The following is a 24,147-nucleotide window of genomic DNA, read 5'->3' as shown; positions in this document are numbered from 1 at the left end:
AAGAAAAGTCAGTCAGTCCATGGTTTGTAGCTGAAGGAATCTCTCTACATACACTTTGCTACTTAGAAATTTAGGTTCCCTCCAGGAAGGAAACTAGGAAAAGGAGTTGGTGGGTTGGGAGGGAGCAAGATATAGTCAACAAGCATTTGTTAATAAGTACTTCCATACGATGTGCCAGACACTGGCACTTTAGTATTGGGAGATAAAAAGAAAGGCAGAAAGAATGCTTCCCCTCAATGAGCCTGAATTGTAATGGGATTGGCACCCTCTAAATAACATGTACAATATATACAAAGCACATGGGAGGTAATTTCAGAGGGAGTGTCCTATCAGGGTAGAGGAGTAGGAGAGGAATCTGGAAAGGCTGCCTAGTGAAGGTGGGACTTAAGTATTGAAGAAAGCCGGAGAAAATAAGAAGTGGAAGTGAGGTGACGAAGCATTTCAGTTATGTGGGACAGAAAAGTGACCCAGAGATGGGAAGTCGTATTCGAGGAACTGCAAATAGGACAGTATAGTTATAGCATAGAGTGCAGAGAAGGAAAAAAAATGTTCAAAGATTGAAAAGAGGAACTCAGAATGAAGGTCAGTGTTATTTCTATATGTACAGGGCACTATCCCAGAGAGTTCCCATTGTACTGATTTCCTCTCCCCAAAAAAGTGTTTTGCAAACTTCATAGGCTTTCCTATTATTATAATAACCTTGTTCAAAAAGGAAAGGAGGGAGGCAGCTAGATGGTGGAGTGGACAAAGCATTGGCTTGGATTCAGGAGGACTTGAGTTCAAATCCAGCCTCAGACACTTAACACTTACTAGCTGTGTGACCCTGGGCAAGTCACTTAACCCCAATCGCCTCACCAGAAAAAAAAAAAGGAAAAGAGGTTACTCTAATATGACCTGTTCTTGATGAAACCAATTGGCTCTTTATGTATTGTTCTTTCCTTAGCTAATCATTCCTTTTCTTTAAAAGAATACATTCTAAGGGGCAGCTAGGTGGCACAGTGGATAAAGCACCAGCCCTGGAATCGGGGGACCTGAGTTCAAATCTGGCCTCTGACACTTGATACTTACTAGCTGTGTGACCCTGGGCAAGTCACTTAACCCCTATTGCTCCGAAGGAAAAAAAAAATTATTAGGCTTGTATACATGGCACATCACAGTGAACTTCTCAGTGTCCCTAGGCAACTATGTAAGACTTCAAGTTACAGATGATGTATCTGTCTGTATCAGGGAAGAGAGTTTTTATGCTGAGGGCTCCCCATACCAATGAAATCACAGGTTTTGAGTCTCTTCTCTTTAGATTCTCAGATTCTCCATAGTACCTGATTAGCAATATTGACTTTTGGTAGAGATTTTCAATGTCATTGCCCCCCTTAGAAAATGAAGGACAACAACAACAACAACATCTAAGGTCCTCTTAGGCAATCAGAGTTATTAATTCATTTTCTCACCTGGTCATTATTTACTAGGGGTATGGCTCCCTTCTCAGTTGTTATGCTTAATTTTACAAAACCATATTCCGGAAACTAGTTCCTGTTTGAGTTTGTAAGTGGTAATTTTTACACCTTAAAGTCCCACAGAGTACCATTTAATGTAGCCAAGTGACACCAATATGCTGCCAAATATACTCCCCAATTGCCTCACTAAAAAATAAGATAAAAATAAAATTTTAAAAATACATTCTAGATTTTTTCCAGTAATTTAAATAATAATAATAGGTTTTCAAAGTATTTTATAAATTTTTATCATCATAACAATCCTGGCAGGTAGATGCTGTTATTATTCCCATTTCCCAGATGGAGAAACTTGGTTAGACAGTTTAAGTGAGTTTCCCAGGTTGACTAAGGATATATATGAACTCAGGTCGTCTGGATCCACATACTCATTCCTCTATGCACTGAACCACCTAGCTGCCCATGTCAAATCAGCGTTATTGGTCTGTTTGCCAATTCACAGACTTCAGTCTTGTCCCTTTTTTGAATATCAGGACATTTGCCTCTTCTAGTTCTACAGCACATTCCTCCTGTTCTCCATTATTCTTGACTCAAATTCATCATAGACTGGTAGGTGTTCTTTTACGATCTCCCCACATTCTTACATTTTGGTCCTTTATTAAATGTTTTTGGTTTTGTCATTTTTCGTCAAAACATCAATCTCCTTGGCAGAGAAAAGAGAAGCAAAATAAGAGTTGGGGAGATCTGTCTTCTCTGCAACATCCCTGCCTACCACGAGTGGTTGTCCCATCTCTTTTTTTATTCTTTTTTCCCCAGTATAACTTGGAGCCCCAGAAAACTCCACCCTACCGCGCCTCACCTTTTGTTTTTTGTCCTTATTACTTATCAGGCTCTGTGCATTCTCCACTTTGGCACTCTGGTGGAAAGTGCTAGAGTGGAAATTAACAACTGGTTTCATGCCCTGGTTTTTCCACCTATAGCACCTTTGTGAATATGGGCAAGTCATGTCCTATACTGGACTTTAGTTTCCTCAGCTGTAAAATGTTGAATTTCTAAGTCCTATTCCTGCTCAAAATCCATGATCTTATGTTGTTCTTCATTTTTTTCAGTCATGTCCAACTCTTTGTGATGCCATTTAGATTTTCTTGGCAAAGATACTGGAGTAGTTTGCCATTTCCTTCTCCAGCTCATTTTATACATGAGGAGACTGAGGCAAACAGGGTTAAGTGACTTGCCCTGGGTCATACAACTAGAAGGTGTCTGCAGCTGGATTTGAACTCAGGCCTTCCTGACTCCATGCTTGGTGCTCTGAGACCCACTGTGCCACCTAGCTGCCCTAAGAGGGTTGTGCTATACTTTTATTCATCCCTCTTTACCTGCCCTTGCTTCCATTTTCTGTACATATCTTTTAAAAATTTAAGTTGGTCATTAAATTCTCTGAGTATCTGCTTCAGTGTCTTTAAAACACCACATATAAGTTATATATACAAATATATCTGATGCATAATGACTATGAATGTTACAGACTGTGACTAATGATGGATTTTTTTTTTCTAGTGTTCTTTGGGGGTAGGGAAGAAAGTGATTGTTCCATACGGGTGAATTAAATAAAGTTATAATCAGGCTTCACTAAAAGGTTTAGGGTTTTTTTGAGAAATAGGGAATATTATAAGTTAAATATATCTAAAATGTTTCGCACTTTGCTGAATTTTCAGAGGATATTGAATATAGTTTCTACTCTTCTTAACGACTCCTGTTCATAATTTTGACTATCAGTTCTTGTATTGGATGTTTCCACTATATTATGTTTGATCTGTGGCTGCCTTAAAGTATATTTAGTTTGTGCATGGCTCTAATAAAAACAGAGAATTGGGATCTCATTGTTGTACATTTAACTCTTCTCCTTGGAAGGCAATAATGGAAAGAATATTGGATTAAACTCTTGACATGCTCTCTGTGCCTCAGTTTCCTCATCTGTAAAATGGGGGTAATAATTGCACTACTTTTCTCACGGTATTGTTGTGAGGAGAACATTTAAAAAGTCCTGTGTAAATGTAACTCATTAACTACTTGGTTATTCTCCCATGGCCTCCATTGTTTTCCTGTCATCACTTTCACTGCCATTTTTCTTGTTTCTACTTACTTCCCCGTTCTAGTTTAGTGTTTCAAATCTGGTGGTGAATGTGTGGATAAAGTGTCATTAAGCTGTGAATAATAGAACTGAGGCTTCTCTTAAAGAGTACAGGAACCTGAGTATTTTTGGAGCACTTCAAGATTCACAGGGTTCTTTGTTATTTCTGGTAATGGTTGAGATTGTGAAGGTTTATCTCCTATCTTTTACAAGATCTAATAATGGGGGGACTAAAGTTATTGACCTGAAGAACTGAATGTAATATTTTCTCAAATTTTAAGAACTAAAAAGCATAAAGATTATGAGGGCTATAAAACAAAGATTCTGTATAATCTAGATAGAGTATACGGGTAGGTATTTTATATAATAGCTAAGAGTTAGGACTGGGAATAAAATCCAAGTATTCCAGTTCCCAGACTAGTATTTTATACTGTCATTACAGTCTTTGTTTTTGAAAACTATCAGATGTTACACTTTAAAATAAAAATGGGATCCATTTCAAATTTTAAAATCAGAACATGTTTTGATTAAAATCTGAAGAGCTAGTCAAAATACAGCTATTAAAAACTATGAAAAGCATAAACAGTATGATTCATATTATTCTGCCTTCTGCATCTTTCAAAGAAGGAAAGTTGCCTTTATGAAGAGCTTCAGAATACTTCTGTATTGGCAAGTAAGTCTACACTATTCAAAATCACCATAGATAAAACTCCATACATTTTCTGTACAGGCTGCAGCAGAGTTTCTGTGCTAATAAAGTCATGGATTATTTTTTTTTCCTCTTTTGTCTTCCATTATTAAAGCTTGGAAGAAGTGGGTTCAAATAATTCACCTGAGCCCTTCCCAGTGTGTTCAAGATGAGTTTTACTAGCCACACTCAGCAGGGTGAAGGTATTTTTACTTGCAAATATTAAGGGCTTTTCTGACATTCAGTACAACCTTTCTTAACCTTAAGTAATTTCATATGTATTGTATTTTAATCAGCAAACATTTAAGTGCCTACTTGCCATGGTTCTGGTGACAACAAAACCAAAGTGAAACAATTCCTCCTTGCAATGAGCTTACATTCCAAAGGGGAAGATGAGATCCACATATCAGGTACACAGAAAACCCAAAGCAGACACAAGATAACCAGGGATTTGGGGAGAGTAGCAGGAGACAAGATACTCACTCACATCTGGGAGGACCAGGAAAGGCCATATGAAGAACTTGGCACTTGAACATAATCTTTAAAGAAATCTAGTTGTCCAGAACTTGGAGGTAAGGAGAGAGCAATCATTCTAGGAATGGAGGGCCACCTGTGCAGAGGTATGGAGATGGGGGATAGAGTTCCAGGAGTGAACAATGGCAAGGTCAGCATGACTGACCGTAGAGAATGTGTGGAAGGGAGTCATTTATAATAAGTCTGTTAAGATAGGATAGGGAAGAGCTAGTTTGGGAAAGTCTCTAAAGGCTTAAACAAGGGAGTTGATATGTGAAGAAATATTTTGACTGACTTGGGATAATTTAGGGGGACTAATCTGACTGGAGGACTAATCTGGGAACTTTTGACTAACTGGCTATCTGACTGCTATTCATTTAATGTGGGCCTTTTATAAAGTTCCACCACACTGCTCCACTCCCAAAATTGATAAGCAAAAAATTAAGAAGCCTCTTAACTAAGTAATCAAAGCAGAGTTTATTTATGAGATACAATTTAAAATTAAGAATACAGGGAAATAAAATGTACAACCTGACTGCGTTCCAGACATCTCTTTCCACCTGCGGGCCTGGAACTGTTTTTTAATACAATAAGGGCCTTTGCCACCTCTCGCCTTAGGGTATGTTCCACTTTCACTGCTCGGCTACTTTCTTCTAACTCCGAGCCCCTTTCACTTTGTCTATCCCCCTGCATCTAACTTTCCTCTCCTTACTGCCACTGCTGAACCCGTGTTTCTCTCTCACCAACCTTCTGTCTGTCTGTCTGTCTGTCTGCTCTGTCAGTCTTCCCTCTGCCGCTTTTGCCGCCCCTCTCCTCCGTCTTATAATCTTGTTAGTCCCCCTTAATCTTGTCTGCTGGCCTCCCTTTCCATCTAACTCCCAGGTCTATATATATCTTACTTCTCTCCACTCAAATCTCTGGGCTCTTTGTGCACCCATACACACCAAGCTAATCCACCAGCCAGGGCTGCGGCTGGTTGGGGGGCGCGCTTGAGCCTCCCGTGCATACCACACCCAGGGCTCCAGGGGCCCATGCCCCTGCTGCGGGCCTGGGACCTCAGCACGGGCTACGCCAGAGCCCGGCCTGAACAAGTCCAGGATCTCTCAGATAGATCCTCTCAGGGTAGAGGGAGCCCCAGCTGTCTGACCTGGTGTCTTATACAGCCCATGGGGCTTTTTGGCTAAGCTGAAGTGGAGGGAGAGGGGCACCAGCACCTCGCACACAGAAGAGACCCTGAGGGCCTAAGGCTTTCTAATCTCAGCCCAAAGGTAGGGTCCCCAAATCAAAATAAATTTCCACATATGTTGTTAGAGGTTATATCCCTATTATGTCCCAGTGGAGCTTATTGGCGAAGAGAAGGTTAGCATGGTCAGTCAGCTCTGCACTTTAGGGGAAAATACTTTGACAGCTGAGGGGAGAATGGATTGGAGTGAGGACAGATTTGAGCCAGGGAAGGCAAAGAGGTGATTACAATAAGTCTGGGCAGAAGGAGATGAGGCCGTGAATGAACTAAGGTGGTGACTGTGTGAATTGGAGAGAGGGTGATGTATATTAGAGATACTGTGGAAGTAAAAATGACAAAATTGAGTAGCTGTATATGTAAGGTTAATTAGGAGGGGTTGAATATGACACTGAGATTGCAAATCAAAGTCATGTGAAGGATGGTGCTGCTCTTGACAGAAATATGGAAGTTTTTATAAGCCTAAAATACTACATAAATGTGAATTGTTATAATTATTAGTAAAAACCAAGAGGACAGAAAGAGGACACTAGTGAAGGGAATGCATGCATTAAGAAATAGTCATGAGATTGAAATTCCTTTCCCTTTCTTGCTGTGAATAATTAACATTTAAAAGATACTTCGTGCTGTCCATTGTACTGTATATTTCCCCCCAAAAGTTCATTACCCATATGTGTTTTAGACAATATTTTATTATTTTTTTAATAATAAACATTTTTATTTAAAGTTTTGAATTTCAAATTTTATCTGTCCTTCCCACCCCACCCCCTTCCCTGAGGCAGCAAACAGTCAGATATATAGGTTATACATTTAGACAATATTTTAACAAAAAATGTTTTCTACAAAGTTCTTCAATACTCCAGTGCATTGGGAGGGTGCACTGAAGTGTACTTCCATAATATACATCTTAGACCATTTATGCGTTAGTAGATGGTTAACATGAGCTTCTATGACTCCCCTACCCCCCACACTCCCCAAAAAAGTATCATCTGGTGGTCTAAATTCTGGTGATGAACGTGCTAAACTGGTCTTTGGATGGGAGTCAGACAACCCATTGCTTGATCTTTACCAGAAACCTCTCTAAACATGTAACTTTTCAGGCAGATGGACAAGCAGGCAGTCTTTCCCTACCTGGCTTGCATGCTTCTGTCCTTACTCAGTCCCATCCTATCTCTTTAAAACTTAGCTCAAATGCCACCTTTTCCATGAAGTTTTTCTTCATTTGTCTTCTTCCTTACCCTTATTCCCTGATGATCATTTGCCTTTCATACCTTACATAGCACTGTTTATACCTCTCTTACATACTCTCTTCCCATTTATCCTGTTTGTTTGTTTGTTTTTGCTTTTTTGTGGGGCAGTGAGGGTTAAGTGACTTGCCCAGGGTCACACAGCTAGTACGTATCAAGTGTCTGAGGCCGGATTTGATCTCAGGTCCTCCTGGGCCTGGATTCAGGAGGACCTGAGATCAAATCCGGCCTCAGACACTTGATACGTACTAGCTGTGTGACCCTGGGCAAGTCACTTAACCCCAATTGCCTCACCAAAAAAAAAATTATGATTGTGTCATATCTCCTACAACACATATTTAATAAATGTTTATTGAATTGGACTACATTAACTATTTTTCCCCTCCCCTTACTGAAGAGGCAAAAATGTGGGTAAAAGAAAATAGATTACAGAATATGGTCTTTTTTTCTCATATCCCAAGTGGCTATCAGTTATAGAAGTAGAAGTGAAAATTTTTTTTCAATATTTAGTATCCTTTCTTATTTATTTAGCTTCGTATATTGTAAGTATCACATGATTCTTTTTCTTTGTTTCAGTGAAAATACTTTTCTTCTGACACCAGAACTTACACCTGGGAAAGTAAAAGTTTTGCCTTTTGAAAAAGCTTCTGTTTGTCACTATCATGGAATTGAGTAAGTTTTTAAAAAGAATTTTAAATGTATTATATGGATCATAAACTATTTTTTCTTCTTTATTCCTACTTTGTTGACTTTTTTAGGTGATTTTAATAGATGGATATGGATTCAGACACAGAACCAAAGAATAAAAATCTTTAAAAGAGAGAAACTAAGTAGTATAGTCAGAGTTAACTGAGTCCCATGAATGTTAGTTTGTACTATGTCTACTAAATTTGGAATTAAAGAAATTTCATTTCATATTCCTTTCAGAGCCTTAAACATATCTTTTAATCAGAAATCACTTAAGTTTTAGTTAAAAGACACTTTGATGAAAATAACTTTTTTTCTGAGATGATGAAAATTCAACTTGTTCTGAGATAATGTGACTCGAGTTTTAAGACATATTGCTTGGGGCAGCTAGGTGGCACAGTGGATAAAGCACCAGTCCCGGATTCAGGAGGACCTGCGTTCAAATGTGGCCTCAGACACTTGACACTTACTAGCTGTGTGACCCTGGGCAAGTCACTTAACCCTCATTGCCCTGCCCTCCCCCCCCAAAAAAAATGCTTATGTTGAGTCATAATAATGGTGAGAGAATAATTATGTAATAACTTAGAAGTGATTTCCTGAAGCTAGAGTCTGTTGTTAATGGGCAAAATAAACATTGTTCTTAAGTAATATTAACTGGAGAATCAGAATAAAATTCATTAGAGTTTACTTAGTTATGGTTTGGGTGACCACTGTGCTCCATTTCTCATAAATTCCCAATTTGGAAAGGAAATTGAAATGAAGTTAGTTATGTATGCAGATGGCTGTTATTGAAATCCACTCTATTTTTTTCTAGAACTTGATAGTTCATAGTTAAAGATGATATTTCATATTTCTAAACTCAAGCATTATTTTAATTAATAGTGCTATTAAAAAACTGAAATTAAAATAATGCCGCTTTGGTGTATATAGAGTCTTTATTTTGACCTCCTTGGGTCTAGGAGTGGAGTCTTTGGGTTAAAGGGTATGAACATTTTAGTCACTTTAATCACATAATTCCAAATTACAGAATGATTGTACCCATTAGCTCTACCAACAATGAATCAGTGTGTGTCTCTGCTTTTGTTTTTCAATTAGGTAGTCTTGATGACTTAGATAACAGATAGGCAGTTTAGCCTGTAAGTTTAACCACCCAAAATATGTAGGCCCTTAGAATTTCTTCCTTAAGTACTGGTATTCTGGAAAGTTTTTTTGTATTACTTCCTATTCTCTGGTAGATGACACTTAGATCTTAGAGTTACATGAAGCATACTATATTTTATTTTATCCGTTTTTTTTTTATTTGACAACTATATTGTTTTGTTTGTTTGTTTGTTTGTTTTGCGGGGCAATGGGGGTTAAGTGACTTGCCCAGGGTCACACAGCTAGTAAGTGTCAAGTGTCTGAGGCCAGATTTGAACTCAGATACTCCTGAATCCAGGGCCAGTGCTTTATCCACTGTGCTATCTAGCTGCCCCCGACATCTATATGTTTTAAAGACATTTCTTATATAAATAAAATTTTTGAGTTTTGTTTCAAATCCATTTCTCTATTTTTTTCTTGTTGAGAAATTTAATCCATTCATATAGGATTATAGCAGCTATTTTTTTTTCTGTTACCTCCTAATATATAAATTGGGGATTGTTAATCTGATGTTTATGAACTTGATTTTTAAAAATATTTTGATAACTGTATTTCAAGAGAATTGGTTGCCTTTATAATTCTATATATTTTAATTTTATGCCTTTAAAGCATTCTGAAAGAGAGTCCATAGATGTTACCAGATAACAAACATGGTTAAGAAACTCTAATGTAGGTAAATAGGTGAGTGGATAGGTGTGAATGGGTAGGTGGTAGATGTATGGATGTATAGATAGAGGTGAATGAAACTGGGGGAATTAAAGTTAATGTAATCAATTCAGATAAGAGATTATTGACTTAAAAGTGGAGGTAAATATATACATACATGTATACATACATACATACATACATGTGTGTGTGTGTGTGTGTGTGTGTGTGTATTAGTTGTCTCCCTAGTCTTGGGTTTATGTTCATTGTTATTCTTTCTCTTACTTCTTTTATTTATCTCTACTGCTAGCTCTTATCTGTTAGTTTGACTATTCTCTTTCCTAGCTCAGATAAAAGAATGGTACTTAATCTTCCTGCCCCACATGAGGGGGAAAGGGGGGGTACTACCCAATGATATTAATTTGCTGTTACACTTTCTAAGGAGTGTTATTTCCTTTCACTCCCTTACTTATATGAATCTCTAGAATCTATTTACAGGAAAGCTAGTTATCTGTGGAGGCAGAGGGCTGCATTAAGAAGTGCTCCATAGTTTTAATCTAGTTGTTTTGATTTTGTTCTTTGTATTTTCATCATCATTTATCCCCTTTGATATCCTCATTTTGAGCTATGAATCTATATCTAATACATATTTTCCCATCTCCACTTAGTCTCTCCTATTGGGATTTATAAGTGATATGTATGACCCAGTCTAAGTTGATCTTCTGAAGTGTCTAAATTCCCCCAGCAGGATTCACTGAATTCTATTCTCTTATCTCCCTGAGAGGTTAGCTTCACAATACTACCAGATTGTTCCCCCACTGCTGGGCATACCCACTTCCCAGTTCTTTCTCTTTATTCTGCCATTCAGTGTTCTATCCCTAATTTCCAATAACCAAAGGCAGAAAAAAGAAGTGAAAAGGTCTCTTGTTCTCATCTTCCGAGAGTCCTTTTTCTAGATTATCCTAACACCTCCAGTACTGTGTTAAGGGGATGAAATTCTACCACCACCACCACCCCCCAATACAAGATCCCCTGTTACCTTGAGTCTCCATGGAATTTGTAGGATTTTTATTTTCTTCTTTCTCTTTCAAGATTTGTTTTTTGATCTTGTAGTTCTGACATTTGGCTATAATTTCTTGGTAATTTAAACTTGGATTTTCCTTTTTCTCTTGATTTGTGGTAGATTCTCTTAATCTAAATTTTGTTGTCTTCAAATTCAGGATTCTTATTTTTTAGAACTCTCATGTATCCTTCCAATCTTGTTGATTATAATTTTGTTCTATTATTTTTCCTTCTGTCTCTATATTTTTTCATTCAAATTCTTTTGTTTTCTTTATCAGATAATCTGTTGACAGGTGCTGATTTCTTCCTTCAGCATTTTAATTTCTGACCTCTTTCAGTGATATCTTTTCTCATTTTAAAAACCAATCTTCTGAACCATTCCAGAGATTCTTTGACTTATTCTATTATTCTTTCAGAAGGCCTTGTACAATTTGCTGTATTATCTTCACCTTTCCCAGGTTTTTTAATATACTTTCCTTTGTTATGAAGCGTTTGTTCTCTGATTATTGAACTTTTTCTTTGCTTATTTCTTTTAGTCAACTTTTGTTTCTCTCAGTGAATCTGTTGAATTTTCTGTGGTGTTCTCAGTAACAATGTGCTTACAACCAATCTCTTCCTTTTAGAAGGTTTGTTGCTATCATGTTCTTCCTGTTCTTCTCTCAGCCCTTGCTATGACCATCAGAACTTAATGTGGGTAAGGATAGATATTTTTGATGCCGCAGAGGCACTCCAAGTAGACTTTATAGTAAGGGCCTATTGTCTGTGTTTACTAGTCCTGCTCTTCTGGTTTCCATTATCCTTCCTATATCTGGCTTTTTTCATGCAACTGGCCCCTCCTGGCTAGGCAGAAAAGGTGTGGTGGTGGAGGGATTGGGGAAATTTTCCCCAGTTGAATCTCTTCTCCACCTTTCTTTCTGTCTACTGGCTGTGTGTTTCCATTTATGCTATATCAATTGCTTTAATTAGGAGTAGGTTTCTAATTTCCTCTCTCATCTCATTTCTTAATCTCCCCGCTCCATATTCTTCTACAGCCACCACCATCCTTTTTCCTTCTTCCTTGGACCTTGAAGCTGGGTTGATTAATGGTCATAAATTTACCCTATTTGAACTAAGATATTATCATGGGCCCAGAAGGTAGAGGCTGGGAATGTGAGAACTTTTTGTGGGAACCCTTAACCATAGTGTCTTCCTTCTGTAAATCATCTTCAACTTATCCTGTAGATATTTTTTTTTACATTGTTGTTTTTAATCATTTCTTATATTAGTCTCCCCATTACAACCTGAAGTTCCGATTTTAATATAGGAAGTTCGCCTTGATCATTTTACTTTCTCTTTGTATCTTTTCTACCTTGGCTATATCAGCCTTGAAACATACTAGCCAGGTGTACGTATAGTACAGATGTACTTGACCGTGATTTTTTTTAATGGTGGGGATGTTTTTCCTTTTGTTTCTAATGTTCTGCCTGATGATGCTTCAAATTTTGTTAGTCATTTTGATTCTTGCAGCCTATTGGGCCAGCGATTTATGAAAACAAGTCTGTGTTTTTTCTCAGGTCCCTTGATTGGTCAGCAATTAATAGTAATCAGTAGTTTGGGATTTATTAAGTTTCTACTGTGTGTTAGGCACTGCCAAGTGCTGGGGGAATGCAAAGAAAGCTAGATAGCCCAGTGCCCATGATATTGGAGGTGTAATTTAAACTTCCCCCCTAAATATAATATAATAATATAATATATAGTAACCATTCATGTGCCTATGTTACGATGTCCCTGCCGCTTTTCCTGACTCGACACAATTTCATACAGTCTTCCTGCAGTTTACCTCTAGACTGTTGGGTGGTTTCCATACCTCGGGTCCCTCCTCTCTTCACTCAGCTGTCAGATTGATTTTCCTAAAACCCAGGTCTGACCAACCACATTACTCTTCCCGTTCGCATCCCTATTTGATAAACTCCAGGGACTCCCTCTTACTTCCAGGATGAAGTATAAAATCCTCTGTTTGACTTTGAAAGCCCTTTACACTTTGGCTACTTCCTACCTTTCTGTTTTCTATCTTCTTATTCCTCTCCATGTGCTCTGTGAATCCATGACACTGCTGACCCCTGAACATGAAGCTCCATCTCCTTACATGGAACATTTTCACTGGCTGTTCCCTATTCCTGAAATGCTTCCTTCACCTTTTCCTTGTAGCTTCCCTGGCTTCCTTCATGTCTCAGCTGAAGTCTCATTTCTTCCATTCATCCTTCAACCTAATGCCTTCCCTCTGAAACTACCTCCTATTTATCCTGTGTAAATCTGGCCTGTGGATGGTGGTTTGCATGTCTTCCTCATTACTAAGACTGAGCTTCTTGAGAACAGGGACTTTTTTTCCCTCTTTACCTTTTCTTGTATGCCTAATGCTTACCACAATGCCTGACATGTAGTAGGTACTGAATTCTAGATATTTTACTATTAGGATGTTTTAATGCCATCTGTACCCTTAGACAATTAATTCACTGAGTTCATTGTTGAGTACTGTTTATTCAAAATGTTGATAAAGATATGCCGAGTACTGATTCCTGGGGAACCAACTCTGTTTTGAATCTTGTCTTATTTACTCTTTGTTTTCTGATTTGGAAAAAGGATAAGAAACCATCTTCTGTACCTTTTCATACAAGCTTTAGTTTTAAAAGTCTTTCCCTCATTTTTAGATATTGTCTAGATGACCGAAAAGCCTTAGAAAGAGATGGAGGATTTTCTGAACTTCAGTCTCGTCTCATTCGTTATGAAACTCAGACTACGTGTACGAAAGAGTGTTTCCCTGTTCCCTGTGTCTTGAGTCCTCTTCCATCCCCTGCGGTTTTGTCAGAGCCGGGGAGTGTCCCAGATGGAGAAGCTTTACAGAGCGAACTAAGAACTGAAGCATCTAGACTGAAGCGGAGATCAAAAGACACAGATTGCTTTTATCCCACAAAGAGGTAATGTACTACGTGGAGGGATAAAAAAGCACTGGCAGAAAGTTTCTCTCTTGTGCAAATGAAACTTTTTCATCTCTTGCTACATTTTTAGAAGTGTATGCTAATTTCTTTAATCCCTTTGTTGTAGCAGTATTTTTTTTTATTACTAATAATAGGTGTATGTAGATTTTAGGTTAAATAGAGGAAATATATCAGAAAGAAATAATATGTTTTGTTTCATATAAGTGAGAAACTTACATAACTTGCTAGATTAATACATCACAAACTCAAATGTCTACATTCATAGTAATATAAATTTAACATCTAAAAATCATAAAATCAAGGTTGTTGAAATACATAATGTAGGGGCAGCTAGGTGGTGCAGTAGATAGAGCACCAGCCCTGGAGTCAGGAGAACCTGAGTTCAAATCCAACCTCAGACACTTGACACTTACTAGCTGTGTGACCCTGGGCGAGTCATTTAACCCCAATTGCCTCACACACACACAAAAATACATAATGTAAATTCTGTTAAATTTTTGTCTTTTACTTTTTAGGCCTTCATAGCCCACAAAAGTCCATTTTTTTGAATGATTAAAAATGACAGAATGATATTAATTCTGTAGAGTCATATAAGTCAGTTCCATAAAGTTAATCTTCAAACACGCCAAACTGTAGTAGGTGGAAGGAGAATTGGTTTGTGATTTTATTTTTTGGCAGAGTACACTCAGTGCAACCTCTGAAGCCGAGATGTAACAAAGTATGGATTGATTCTCTGCTGTTTGTGCTAATTTTGGCCTAACAACATATGTTCATTACCAGTTAGCACCACACCATCCGTACAGGGAACCATCAGTTACAGCACATGGAGAAATTTTGAATACTGTGGCTAAATTCATTTCCTTTGACAGTATACTTTCCAGAGGTGTACACATAGATGACAAGGTTGACACACACATTGCCCGAGGTAGCTCAGTGTTAGCGAGGCTCCAAAGAAAAATGTGCAAGAGAAGAGGTATTAGACTGACTTCCACACTAAAGGTCTACAGAGCCTTTGTGCTGACCTCATTTCTGTATGCCTGTGAAACCTGGACAGTCTACCAGCAACATACCAGGAAACTGAATTGCTTACATTTGAATTGTCTTAGGGAAATTCTGAAGATCACATAGCAAGATAAGGTACCAGACACTGAGTTCCTTTCTTGAGCTGAACAGCCAAACATTCAAACTCTACTACAAAAAGCATAACTCTGATGTGCTAGCTATGTGCCAATCATACATTTGCTTAAAAGACAGGACTCACATAAGGCAGGTGCCTGCAAGGTGGTCAGAAGACACAATCAAAGGACACTCTGAAAGTCTCTCTGAAGAACTTTGTAATATATTGAATGACTTGGGAGACACTGGCAAAGACCACCCAGTATGGCATGGCCCCATCAAAGAAGGGGTTGTGCTTTATGAGCCAAGCAGAATTGCAGTAGCTCAAAAGAAACGTGAGCTGTGCACATTTAGAAACATCTCTACTCCAAATATCCATATGAACTGTGCTCGGCCTGTGGTAGAGCTTTCCAAGCTTGTATTGGTCTGATCAGCTACAGGCAGACATACTACCTTGATTCCAACATAGTGATGCCATTTTGGTCCCCCTTAAGAATGAAGGACAAAACCAATTGACTGTAGCAAATAGATACAACTTTTTCATACAAGGTCTTAAGGAAATCATTTTGCACTTGTAATCTTGAGTAGATTTAGTTGTGTAAATGGTAATACATAAATGGCAGATGTATTAAGCTTTACATGAATTTTGTGTCAGACTCTGGAAGATAAAAAATGGTTATCAGGTCTGCTTTTGCCAGAAAAATTGAAGCCCATATTAGCTGTGAGAAGAAAACTCCCTAATCATTGCAACAACAACAACAAAAATACACATAACTTCTAGCATAATAACAGCTTAGGTTGTTTAAGTTGATTCGCACTCTTGCAAAAGGGGGATTTGAATTCTGTCAAAAGCAACTTCTAAAACTATTAGAAAAATTAAGGAGCAATAAGAATTACAAAGCTATGTTTATTTGTATTAATACTGTAGTAGTGCTACTTACTGAGCAACAATAGTTTATAAAGTACCTTATGTTTCTTGAATACTAATAATACCTATACAAAACACTCTTTTCATAAAGTCATCTTAATAGAAATAACTTTCTAATTGTGACTACCTAGACTAGAGTGAAATGGGAAGTCGATGGAAGTTAAAAGGAAATAGATTTTGATTCATTGTAAGGATGGACATTCTAACACTTAGCACTACCTGAAAACTGAATGGGCTGCCTCATAAGTGTAGTAAATCCTACAGCAGGCATATTGCTTAAGCAGAGTTTAGGTTATTAACGTAACAATAATGTCATAGAAGAAATTTGTTCTCTGGGAATGAATAGGACCAAGATGATTTTTTGGAGATCCCATCCAACTTTGGTATTCTATAATCTGTGGTATATGAAGGCTTTATAGTGCTTATAGTGCTAACATCTAATAAAGGTCAATTCATATGCAGGTGGGAAAGAAATCATTGCTATTGCTTGTCCTGTTAGAAGAAATAACAACTTAAAATGTTTCTAATTACAATTCATTCTTTTCAAAAACAAAACAAAACAAATTTTCGACCTAATTGTGCTATTTTGATTACTTCTTGGTGGAATTAGAAAGGAATTATTTTCTTATTTCCTTCTTTTTGAGCTTCTAATTATGAAGATATATTTGTAATACTATTGATAGAAAATGGATGTCATAGAAAATTCATAATTATTTAATATATGTTTCTGATTTTTTTCCCCCAGTAGACTAACAAAATCTGAAAGCTCTGATTCTCTTCCTTCTCAAACAAGTGGTAATAGTGGACTTCATCATACAGCGACGACTACAAGGTCACGCCCACATCGGTCTTTATCTGTAACTTGTCCATCTATTCCGACTCCCTGCTCTGAAGTTCGAAAAGTAACTTCAAAGGCAGGGGTAGGTCAGAAAAATGTGCAAGAATCAGACCCAAAAAGACAAGCTAAGGAATCAAGATCACAGAAACATACTCGGGTAAACATTTCTTTTCATTTAGTCAATAACAATAATTGGGAAAATTATATTCTATTCTTAAAATAATGCTAAAGAAAAAATGCACATGTTTATAGATGTAATATAGCAGTTCAGGGCACAGATTTCAGTTCTGTATTCATAGGTATTATTCCCTGCTAATTAATATAATCCCATGAAGCATATTTGTTTACCTATTTCATGTATAATTTTCTTCAATACTCTTTAGAACTAAATATATAGAGATATGTGTATAGCTAAAGACATATAGCTATATCCACATCTGGATAAATATATATATGACTATACATAAACATTTATATAGCTGTAGCTATAGGTATATATATGTATGTGTGTGTGTGTATGTACAGTCACACCCATATATTGTATAATATAGTGCAAAATAATATTATGAAATGGCAGCTAGGTGACGCAGTGCCAGACCGGGAATCAGGAAGACTCCTCTTCTGGAGTTCAGAGTAGGCCTCAGATACCATGTGTCTATGTGACCCTGGGCAAGCTGTCTGTAAAATGAGCTAGACCACTAAAGTATCTTCACCAAGAAAACCTCTAATGGGGCCATGAAGAGTTAGACATGACTGAAATGACTAATCAACAACAACAATAATATAAAAATATCAACCTAGGAAAAGTTTTGCTTATACATTTTTTCAGAAATTTAGTCATGCATTGTATTCTCTTCAAGATGCTGAAAGAAGTAGTTACTAAAACTCTAAAGAAACACAACATTTCTGAGCACCATGACTGTTTTTCAGCCTGCAGCCAGCGTCTCTTTGAGATATCCAAGTTTTATCTAAAGGTAATATGTTTTTTCCTCTATGGTCAAAGTTGTAGTTCTTATTCTTAGGTTCATGTGTGGCTTAAATAGTATTTAAAAGAAACAGAGCAAAAATATGGCCAACTTTCAGAACCTTAACAGTGGAAGTGAGGAGTAACAAGAATTAAATCAACATGGGGCTTCTTTCCTTCTCCCTCTGCTCTTTCCAATGTCTTTTCTCTTCAGTTAGTCAGTGGCATTTATTGAGTGCCTGCTGTGTGCCAAGGACTTTGCTAAGTGCTAGGGATTCAAAGAAAAGCAGAAGACAACCCCTGCTCTTAAGGAGCTCTCATAATTATCAATCCTCTCTGAAAGCTGTGTACAAAAACTTTTTCTTGAGCTCATTCTACTGGTGATAATGGTTTTTTTCAGATTCGTAGATGATGAGACATTACAGCCATGCATGGGGTATCAGAATCTGAATCCAAAATGATGAGATGAATGAATGAATCAAAATAAAAGGGATTGCTGTGTGCCAGAATGTGTGCTAAGTTCTGAGGATACAAATAGAAAAACAGAGTCCTTGTCCTGAAGGAACTTACATTCCAATGGAGGGAACAAGCATATGGGGGAATGAGGAGCAACAAAAGCTGATGGGGGATAAGTGAGTGGAACAGGGGGGAAGTAGGTCTGCATGCCCATCCGGGAACACAGCAGGGGTCATTTGGTTATAATTTGACTTGAATCTTGCGAGGTGAAATATATTTGAGATAAAAATATATTTTATTTTAGAATTAATCAGCTGCCTGAGTTAGAAGACAAGTGATGTTTATAAAAAAATTTTAGGGGATTTTAGGTGACTAGAAGCCTCTGTATAAGCATTACCCTAAGAGAACACTACCAATTCTGAGAGTCTGGTGGCTTTACAATGTTTTATGGCTGCTGTAGACTGTTTTGTTCAAACTGTAATTAAGAGGCAGCATTATCATTGTGGGAAGAATGCAAGACTCTGAGTTAGGAAAGATCTGGGTTTAACTCCCAAGTGGATGATATTTGATAAAATGGGTCAATAAAAATAACCTCCCACTTTAAAAGTCTGTCCCTAACTTGTGCTAAAATAGAAACTGATTAATGTGGTCTTCACAAATGTAACAGGTAATCTCCTTTATAAGTTGATGAGACTAGACAGTGTTTTTCTTACTTCCTGCTACTCCCATCATTAATCACCATACAAAGATATAATAGCCTGAATAAACCACACGTGAGCATTATTTGACACTATCATGTTATATTTAGGATCTGAAAACTTCCAGAGGTCTCTTTGAAGAAATGAAGAAAACAGCAAATAATAATGCAAAACAGGTACATCTCCTATTCAGAGCAAGTGGTCTTTCACTTGAGAACATCTAGTTGTCTTAATGGTTTCAGGGAATTTAGGGTTCTCAACTTCACTAACAAGGAAACAGGAAAGAGTGCAGAAACTTGGCAGTTAGCAGAGAAAGAGTAAAGCCAGGCAGCTTCATCAAAGGGGAAGTCATTAAAGAAAGGGCAGTCAGGAATGGTAAACATAGGGTAAGTTCATTTGGGCCGGTTGAAGGGGACACAGAAGCCTGTCAAGGCTGATGAGGCCTTTCTAGGGCTCTTATCTGGATCCAGCAGGACCAGGCAGGGGTGGAGGGAGAGCATAAGGAGCATGGACCTGAGATACCATACTGGCAAATGACTGGAGAATTGAAAACTAGGTGCTATTCAAACGCCTTTCCTTCACCTGCCCCTCTCCAACTTGGCTTAAAGATATGTCCCTTTGGGGCAGCTAGGTGGCGCAGTGGATAGAGCACTGGCCCTGGACTCAGGAGGACCTGAGTTCAAATTAGACCTCAGACACTTAACACTTACTAGCTGTGTGACCCAATCACCTCACCAAAAAACAAAAAAAAAAAGATATGTTCCTTTAAGAAGATGATTTTACTGACTTCTGCTGGATCCCAGGGAAGGCTTGGGGAGTCAGTTCCCCCATAAGCCGAGATAAAAGACATACTGAAGAATGATGCCTGAACAGCCAGTATTGCAAATAATAAGGAAATATTTATTGTAAGCAACTCACACTTGGGTAGCAGAGGTCCATGACAACAGACAGACAACAAATGGGTCGATCTTGATCTCCCATACTATCCAACTCTAAGGGGGCTCCTCTTATAGGGAGGAGCAAACAAGGCATGTAGGAGAGAGGCCAGGTGTACACATATACTTCCTTGGGAAACTATTAATAAGAAAGTCCCTAAGGCTGTCAAGGACAGGCTAACAATATGGCAATATGCCTGGAAAATGCACATGCACACATACCTCCCCTTATGTAACAGGGTGAATGGGAGGTCAGATTTTCTTTGTGTGACCCGGCCATATGGCTAAAGCCATAGTACCCCACAACTTCCTTTACTACATATTCAGGGATGCTAACTGCATACTTTAAAAATTATATACATAAGTATGCTGTTTTCCTGTCTTAAGTATCAGGAGTAAATAGTTTATGTTTGTATACTTCTTTACAGTTATTTCAAGAACAGTTTCCCCCCTTCCCTTTAGGAAAAGGTACTTGCCTACTGCAGGCCTTACTGTATGAGTGACTCAGGGGAGTTGAGCTTTCTCATAACTGTTTAACTGGTCTGGGAATCTCCTGCTGTCTTTCCACTAGTCCACTATCATGTATGCACTAGGGATTCACTCAATACTTTTTGAATGGATTTTGATTTTGTTAGAGCTGTTCCTTTGTGAAGACTGTGACTTGGCATCCTAGGTCATTTGCCCAAAGACAGTATTTAAGAAGTTGCTACACTTAATGAAACTGTTTACTTAAAGACCTATAAATTCCAAGTTAAAGAATATAAGTTCTGTTGCTAATCCATTCTGAAATCCTCTTGTCCATCTGGTTTTACTTCTTTTGAAATAGCCCTCTGAAACACATTTTAGTATGAAGGGAGAGAGGTCAAAAAGGGACTTTTTACCTTCTTTAGCAGACAGTACTGTGTCTGCCTTAAAAGACCTATAACAAGGGTTCTTCAGTTAGAATAGAAAGTATTACTGCATTTCAAAGGCCAAGTCAGCTCTAGCATTCTTTATTGTAAAATGTCCAATATGCCCTTTTGAAATGTGGACAGTAAAGTAGAATGTAATTTTTCAATATGATTTTCTCAAAGATTAGATTCTCTCTTTCTGTTTCATATTGACACATTACCAGAGTAATCTAATTTTTCTTTTTCTGCAGGTGATTGAATGGGTATTAGAGAAGACAAGCAAGAAATAACAGACTGATTCTGTTTGAGTAGATTATTAAATTGTGGAAAGTTGTTTCACATTCTTCTGTCTCACTTAAGTTCTAAGTTTCAAACTTGCCCCCCAAATTTATTCAATTTAAGAAGATTATTTTATTGACTGTAATCTCTACAGATTTAAGGATGTTAGCTGTATACTTTTAAAATTATAGACATATTTATATTATTTTTCTGTATTTTAAGTAACAAGAGTAAATATTTTATGTTTGTATAGTTATTATTTACAGTTATTTTTAATATTTCAATAAACAAAACAATTTTATTTTCCATTTTTGGGGGTAGAACCTTTATATTATTTGACCAACTTAAATTATAAACTTTTGGGTGTAGTTATTTGACCTTCCATCTCAGCCCCCAAATCTAAATGTCCTAACATAAAACTAGATGGTGTTCCCAAAGTTCTTGCCTCACCTCCTTGCAGTGGTCTGGAAGCATTGAGTTTATGGAATCTGTGAATTTAGAAGTTGGGGGAAGGAGAAAAAGCTGTGAAAAGAAGCAACAGCTAAAATAAACTTGTCTCACAAGTCGTCTCCCAAACTTTGAACCTTGCCTAATGGTAGGGGGCGCCATTATTCCCCTTCTGTGCCATATTCTGCTCCTCTGCCAACTCCCTGTGAAAAAAGGATCTTCCCCGCCTCTCCTAAATTTTTCTCATCATGTCTCTCTGTCTGGAATTCTACCATCCAGGGATTTCTTTTCTTTTCTTTTCTTTTTTTTTTTTTGGATAAGCATCTTCCTTTTTGAAATGTAAATCATTTTAGGCAAAGGCCTGGGTCTCTGAGTCATTTTTACTTTAGTGTAAATCAGTTTAATCCATAGCTTCCCCCCCCCCCCGCCCCCAACATCTAGGTGAGGTCAGTGGCTCTAAGGAAATAGAAGTTTTCATTTGCTGTTGGGGCGGGGCACATGAAGAATAAGGCACAGGCTTGCCAAGAGAGGTGGTAAGAAGAGGGAAAAGATTAAAAAAAATGTGTTTCAAAATTTTGAGACCAGAAAAAGGAGAGGAAGTTATTTTTCTCCTCTTCTATATGACTTCTCAGTAACTAATACTACCAATACCATTATTTCCATCATTGGATTAAATAGCCTAAAGGGCACTTGCTTTTCAGCCAAGGACTAGGGTACCAGTCTACACTTAACAACCTCATTGACAAATAGCCCTGTGGACCATCAGTCAGCATTTATTAAGTGCTTACCATGTGCCAGGCTCTGAGTATACAAAGACAGAAATGAAATAGTCCCTGCCCACAAGGAGCTTACATTCTTTTTCATTTGATTTTCATAGCAACCCTGGAAGATAGGGTGCAGTATTATAGGCATTATTGTCGTTTTCTAGGTGGAACACTGAGAGAAACACTGAGAAATTAAGAGACTTGTTCATATTCACACAAAGAGTACATGTCTGAGGCAGCACTATCACATTGTGGGCTACCTCCTATACAATATGATATTTGTCCACTTTTTATTGAGAAATGATTTCCATAGTGGGACTCTTCCCCATATTTTAACTTCTCTGGGGTTTTTGTTTCAGAACTAAATCTATGGTGTCAATAGTTACCTTTTTTAAAAACAGTTTTTGGACTTTTTAGCCTTTTAGAAATTTGTACCCGTAGTTCATCAACAACCCTTGTTCTCTGTGGGCTTTTTTGTGATCTTTACCTTTTCTGCTCCTTTTCTTTCTTCCTTCAAGGCACTGCAGATGTTTAAAGGATAGTTTACGGTTTCTTATTAATTAGTAGTTTAAAAAAACCCTTTCAGGTCGAGATTTTATTATGATTAGGGAAGTTTAAAGCATATCTAAACTATTAAACATTTTGGCTTTTGTTGTTCAGTCCTTCATTTTGAAGAGGACCAATGACCTCACCGGGTGATGTCAAGTGAATTGAATTTAAGTGGGGCAGAGTTGTACAAAAGCACCCTCTCTCTTTCAGAGTGAACAAAGTCCAATAGCAAGAGAGAAGTCAAGAGGACTTGGAATGGCTTGGTGTGCAGTGGATGACCTTGGCATCTTTGGTGCCTGGCCAAGCTCTAAGTGCTCCACAGTGCCCTCTTCAGCTGCATTCATGGCCATCAGAACACATTGTTCTCATCCACCCATTCCATTGGGGAAGCTTTTCACATGCTTGGCGTAGACATCCCTTTTAACTCACCAGTAGGTTTGAGGCCCAGTAGTTACTCTCAAATCTGTTTTAGCCCATCTGTGGAGATGGTTTCACCAAGGTGTGGCTGTGTGATCGCTACAGCTTCTTGGAGGCACAGGTGAGAGTTGGGTGACAGGTGGACACCAAAGATGGATGAGTAGCCCTGAAAAGGGTTCTCACAACAGGTTCTAGTCCTTCCGAAATACCCCTACTCATAACGTGAAGAATATTTATTTTAATATGACTTTAAGAGTACATTTTGCATCTGTGGTATTTTCCCCTTAATTTAAATGAGAAACTAGTGTTTTCTTTTATTAGTATTATAACTATGGGGGCAGCTAGGTGGCGCAGTGAATGAAGCACCAGCCCTAGATTCAAGAGGACCTGGGTTCAAATCCAGCCTCAGACACTTGACACTTACTAGCTGTGTGACCCTGGGCAAGTCACTTAACCCTCATTGCCCCACCAAAAAAAAAAAAGTATCATAACTATGGGAATGTGAAACTATTGAGCCATCTTCTGAAGGAGCACCTAGTTTCTTATCTTTTTGGGTCTCTAGAACAGTGGTGTCAAGCTCAACTAGAAAAGGGGGCCATCTTGACTTAGAAAACCACATATTAACATTATCTATATTTTGTTGTACCTTTGTTTTTCCCAGTTACATTTTAATCTAGTTCCCTTGACATCTCTGCTCTAGAACATTGGAGATCAGGTCATCTAGAAGTGAGATGTCTTAGCTGTTTCAGTTTAGAAGGTCATTTTATTTATTTATATTATGGATTATGTTTTTTATACAGGTAAGTAAAATACTTCCCTCCTGATACATAAGTCTATTCAGGAAAACCAGATCACAGAAGTCAATTGGTGAATGTAGAATCAGAGCAAAATAAGAGTTTTGTTTTGTTTTTTCCATCAAGCTATGGAAAACTGAAGAATTGTCCTTTTTGGGGAATATTTCTCTGTAAGGAGATAAGCCCAGGAATTGGGATCACTTCATTCAGAACTTTTTTCCATTTACTTTTATGACCCATTTTGGTCATCTATTAAATAAAGGAATTGGACTAATAATCCCCCCAGTCAGCTA

The 24,147-nt window shown here is 37.8% G+C and overlaps 1 protein-coding gene across 3 annotated transcripts in view; it reads left to right on the top strand.

Moving 5' to 3' along the window:
* The window catches only part of LOC122736060 (MDM2 binding protein), a 74,484-nt gene extending 53,159 nt beyond the window's left edge, over nt 1–21,325 (top strand). For 2 of the 3 annotated variants that reach the window (XM_043978059.1, XM_043978057.1), the window contains exons 17-22: nt 7,847–7,942; nt 13,492–13,758; nt 16,569–16,818; nt 17,522–17,635; nt 18,890–18,955; nt 20,856–21,325. In XM_043978059.1, coding sequence (XP_043833994.1) covers nt 7,847–7,942; nt 13,492–13,758; nt 16,569–16,818; nt 17,522–17,635; nt 18,890–18,955; nt 20,856–20,894 — 832 coding nt within the window. In that variant the 3' untranslated portion in view covers nt 20,895–21,325. The remainder of the gene's footprint in view (nt 1–7,846; nt 7,943–13,491; nt 13,759–16,568; nt 16,819–17,521; nt 17,636–18,889; nt 18,956–20,855) is intronic. The other variant, XM_043978058.1, reaches the window with a different exon arrangement.
* The last annotated feature ends 2,822 nt before the right edge of the window (nt 21,326–24,147 follow it).

The sequence above is a fragment of the Dromiciops gliroides genome, chromosome 1, assembly GCF_019393635.1.
Source record: "Dromiciops gliroides isolate mDroGli1 chromosome 1, mDroGli1.pri, whole genome shotgun sequence".
NCBI lineage: Eukaryota > Metazoa > Chordata > Mammalia > Microbiotheria > Microbiotheriidae > Dromiciops > Dromiciops gliroides.
The sequence above is the reverse complement of the archived record's forward strand: the minus strand, read 5'-3'. Positions and strand labels throughout refer to the sequence as shown.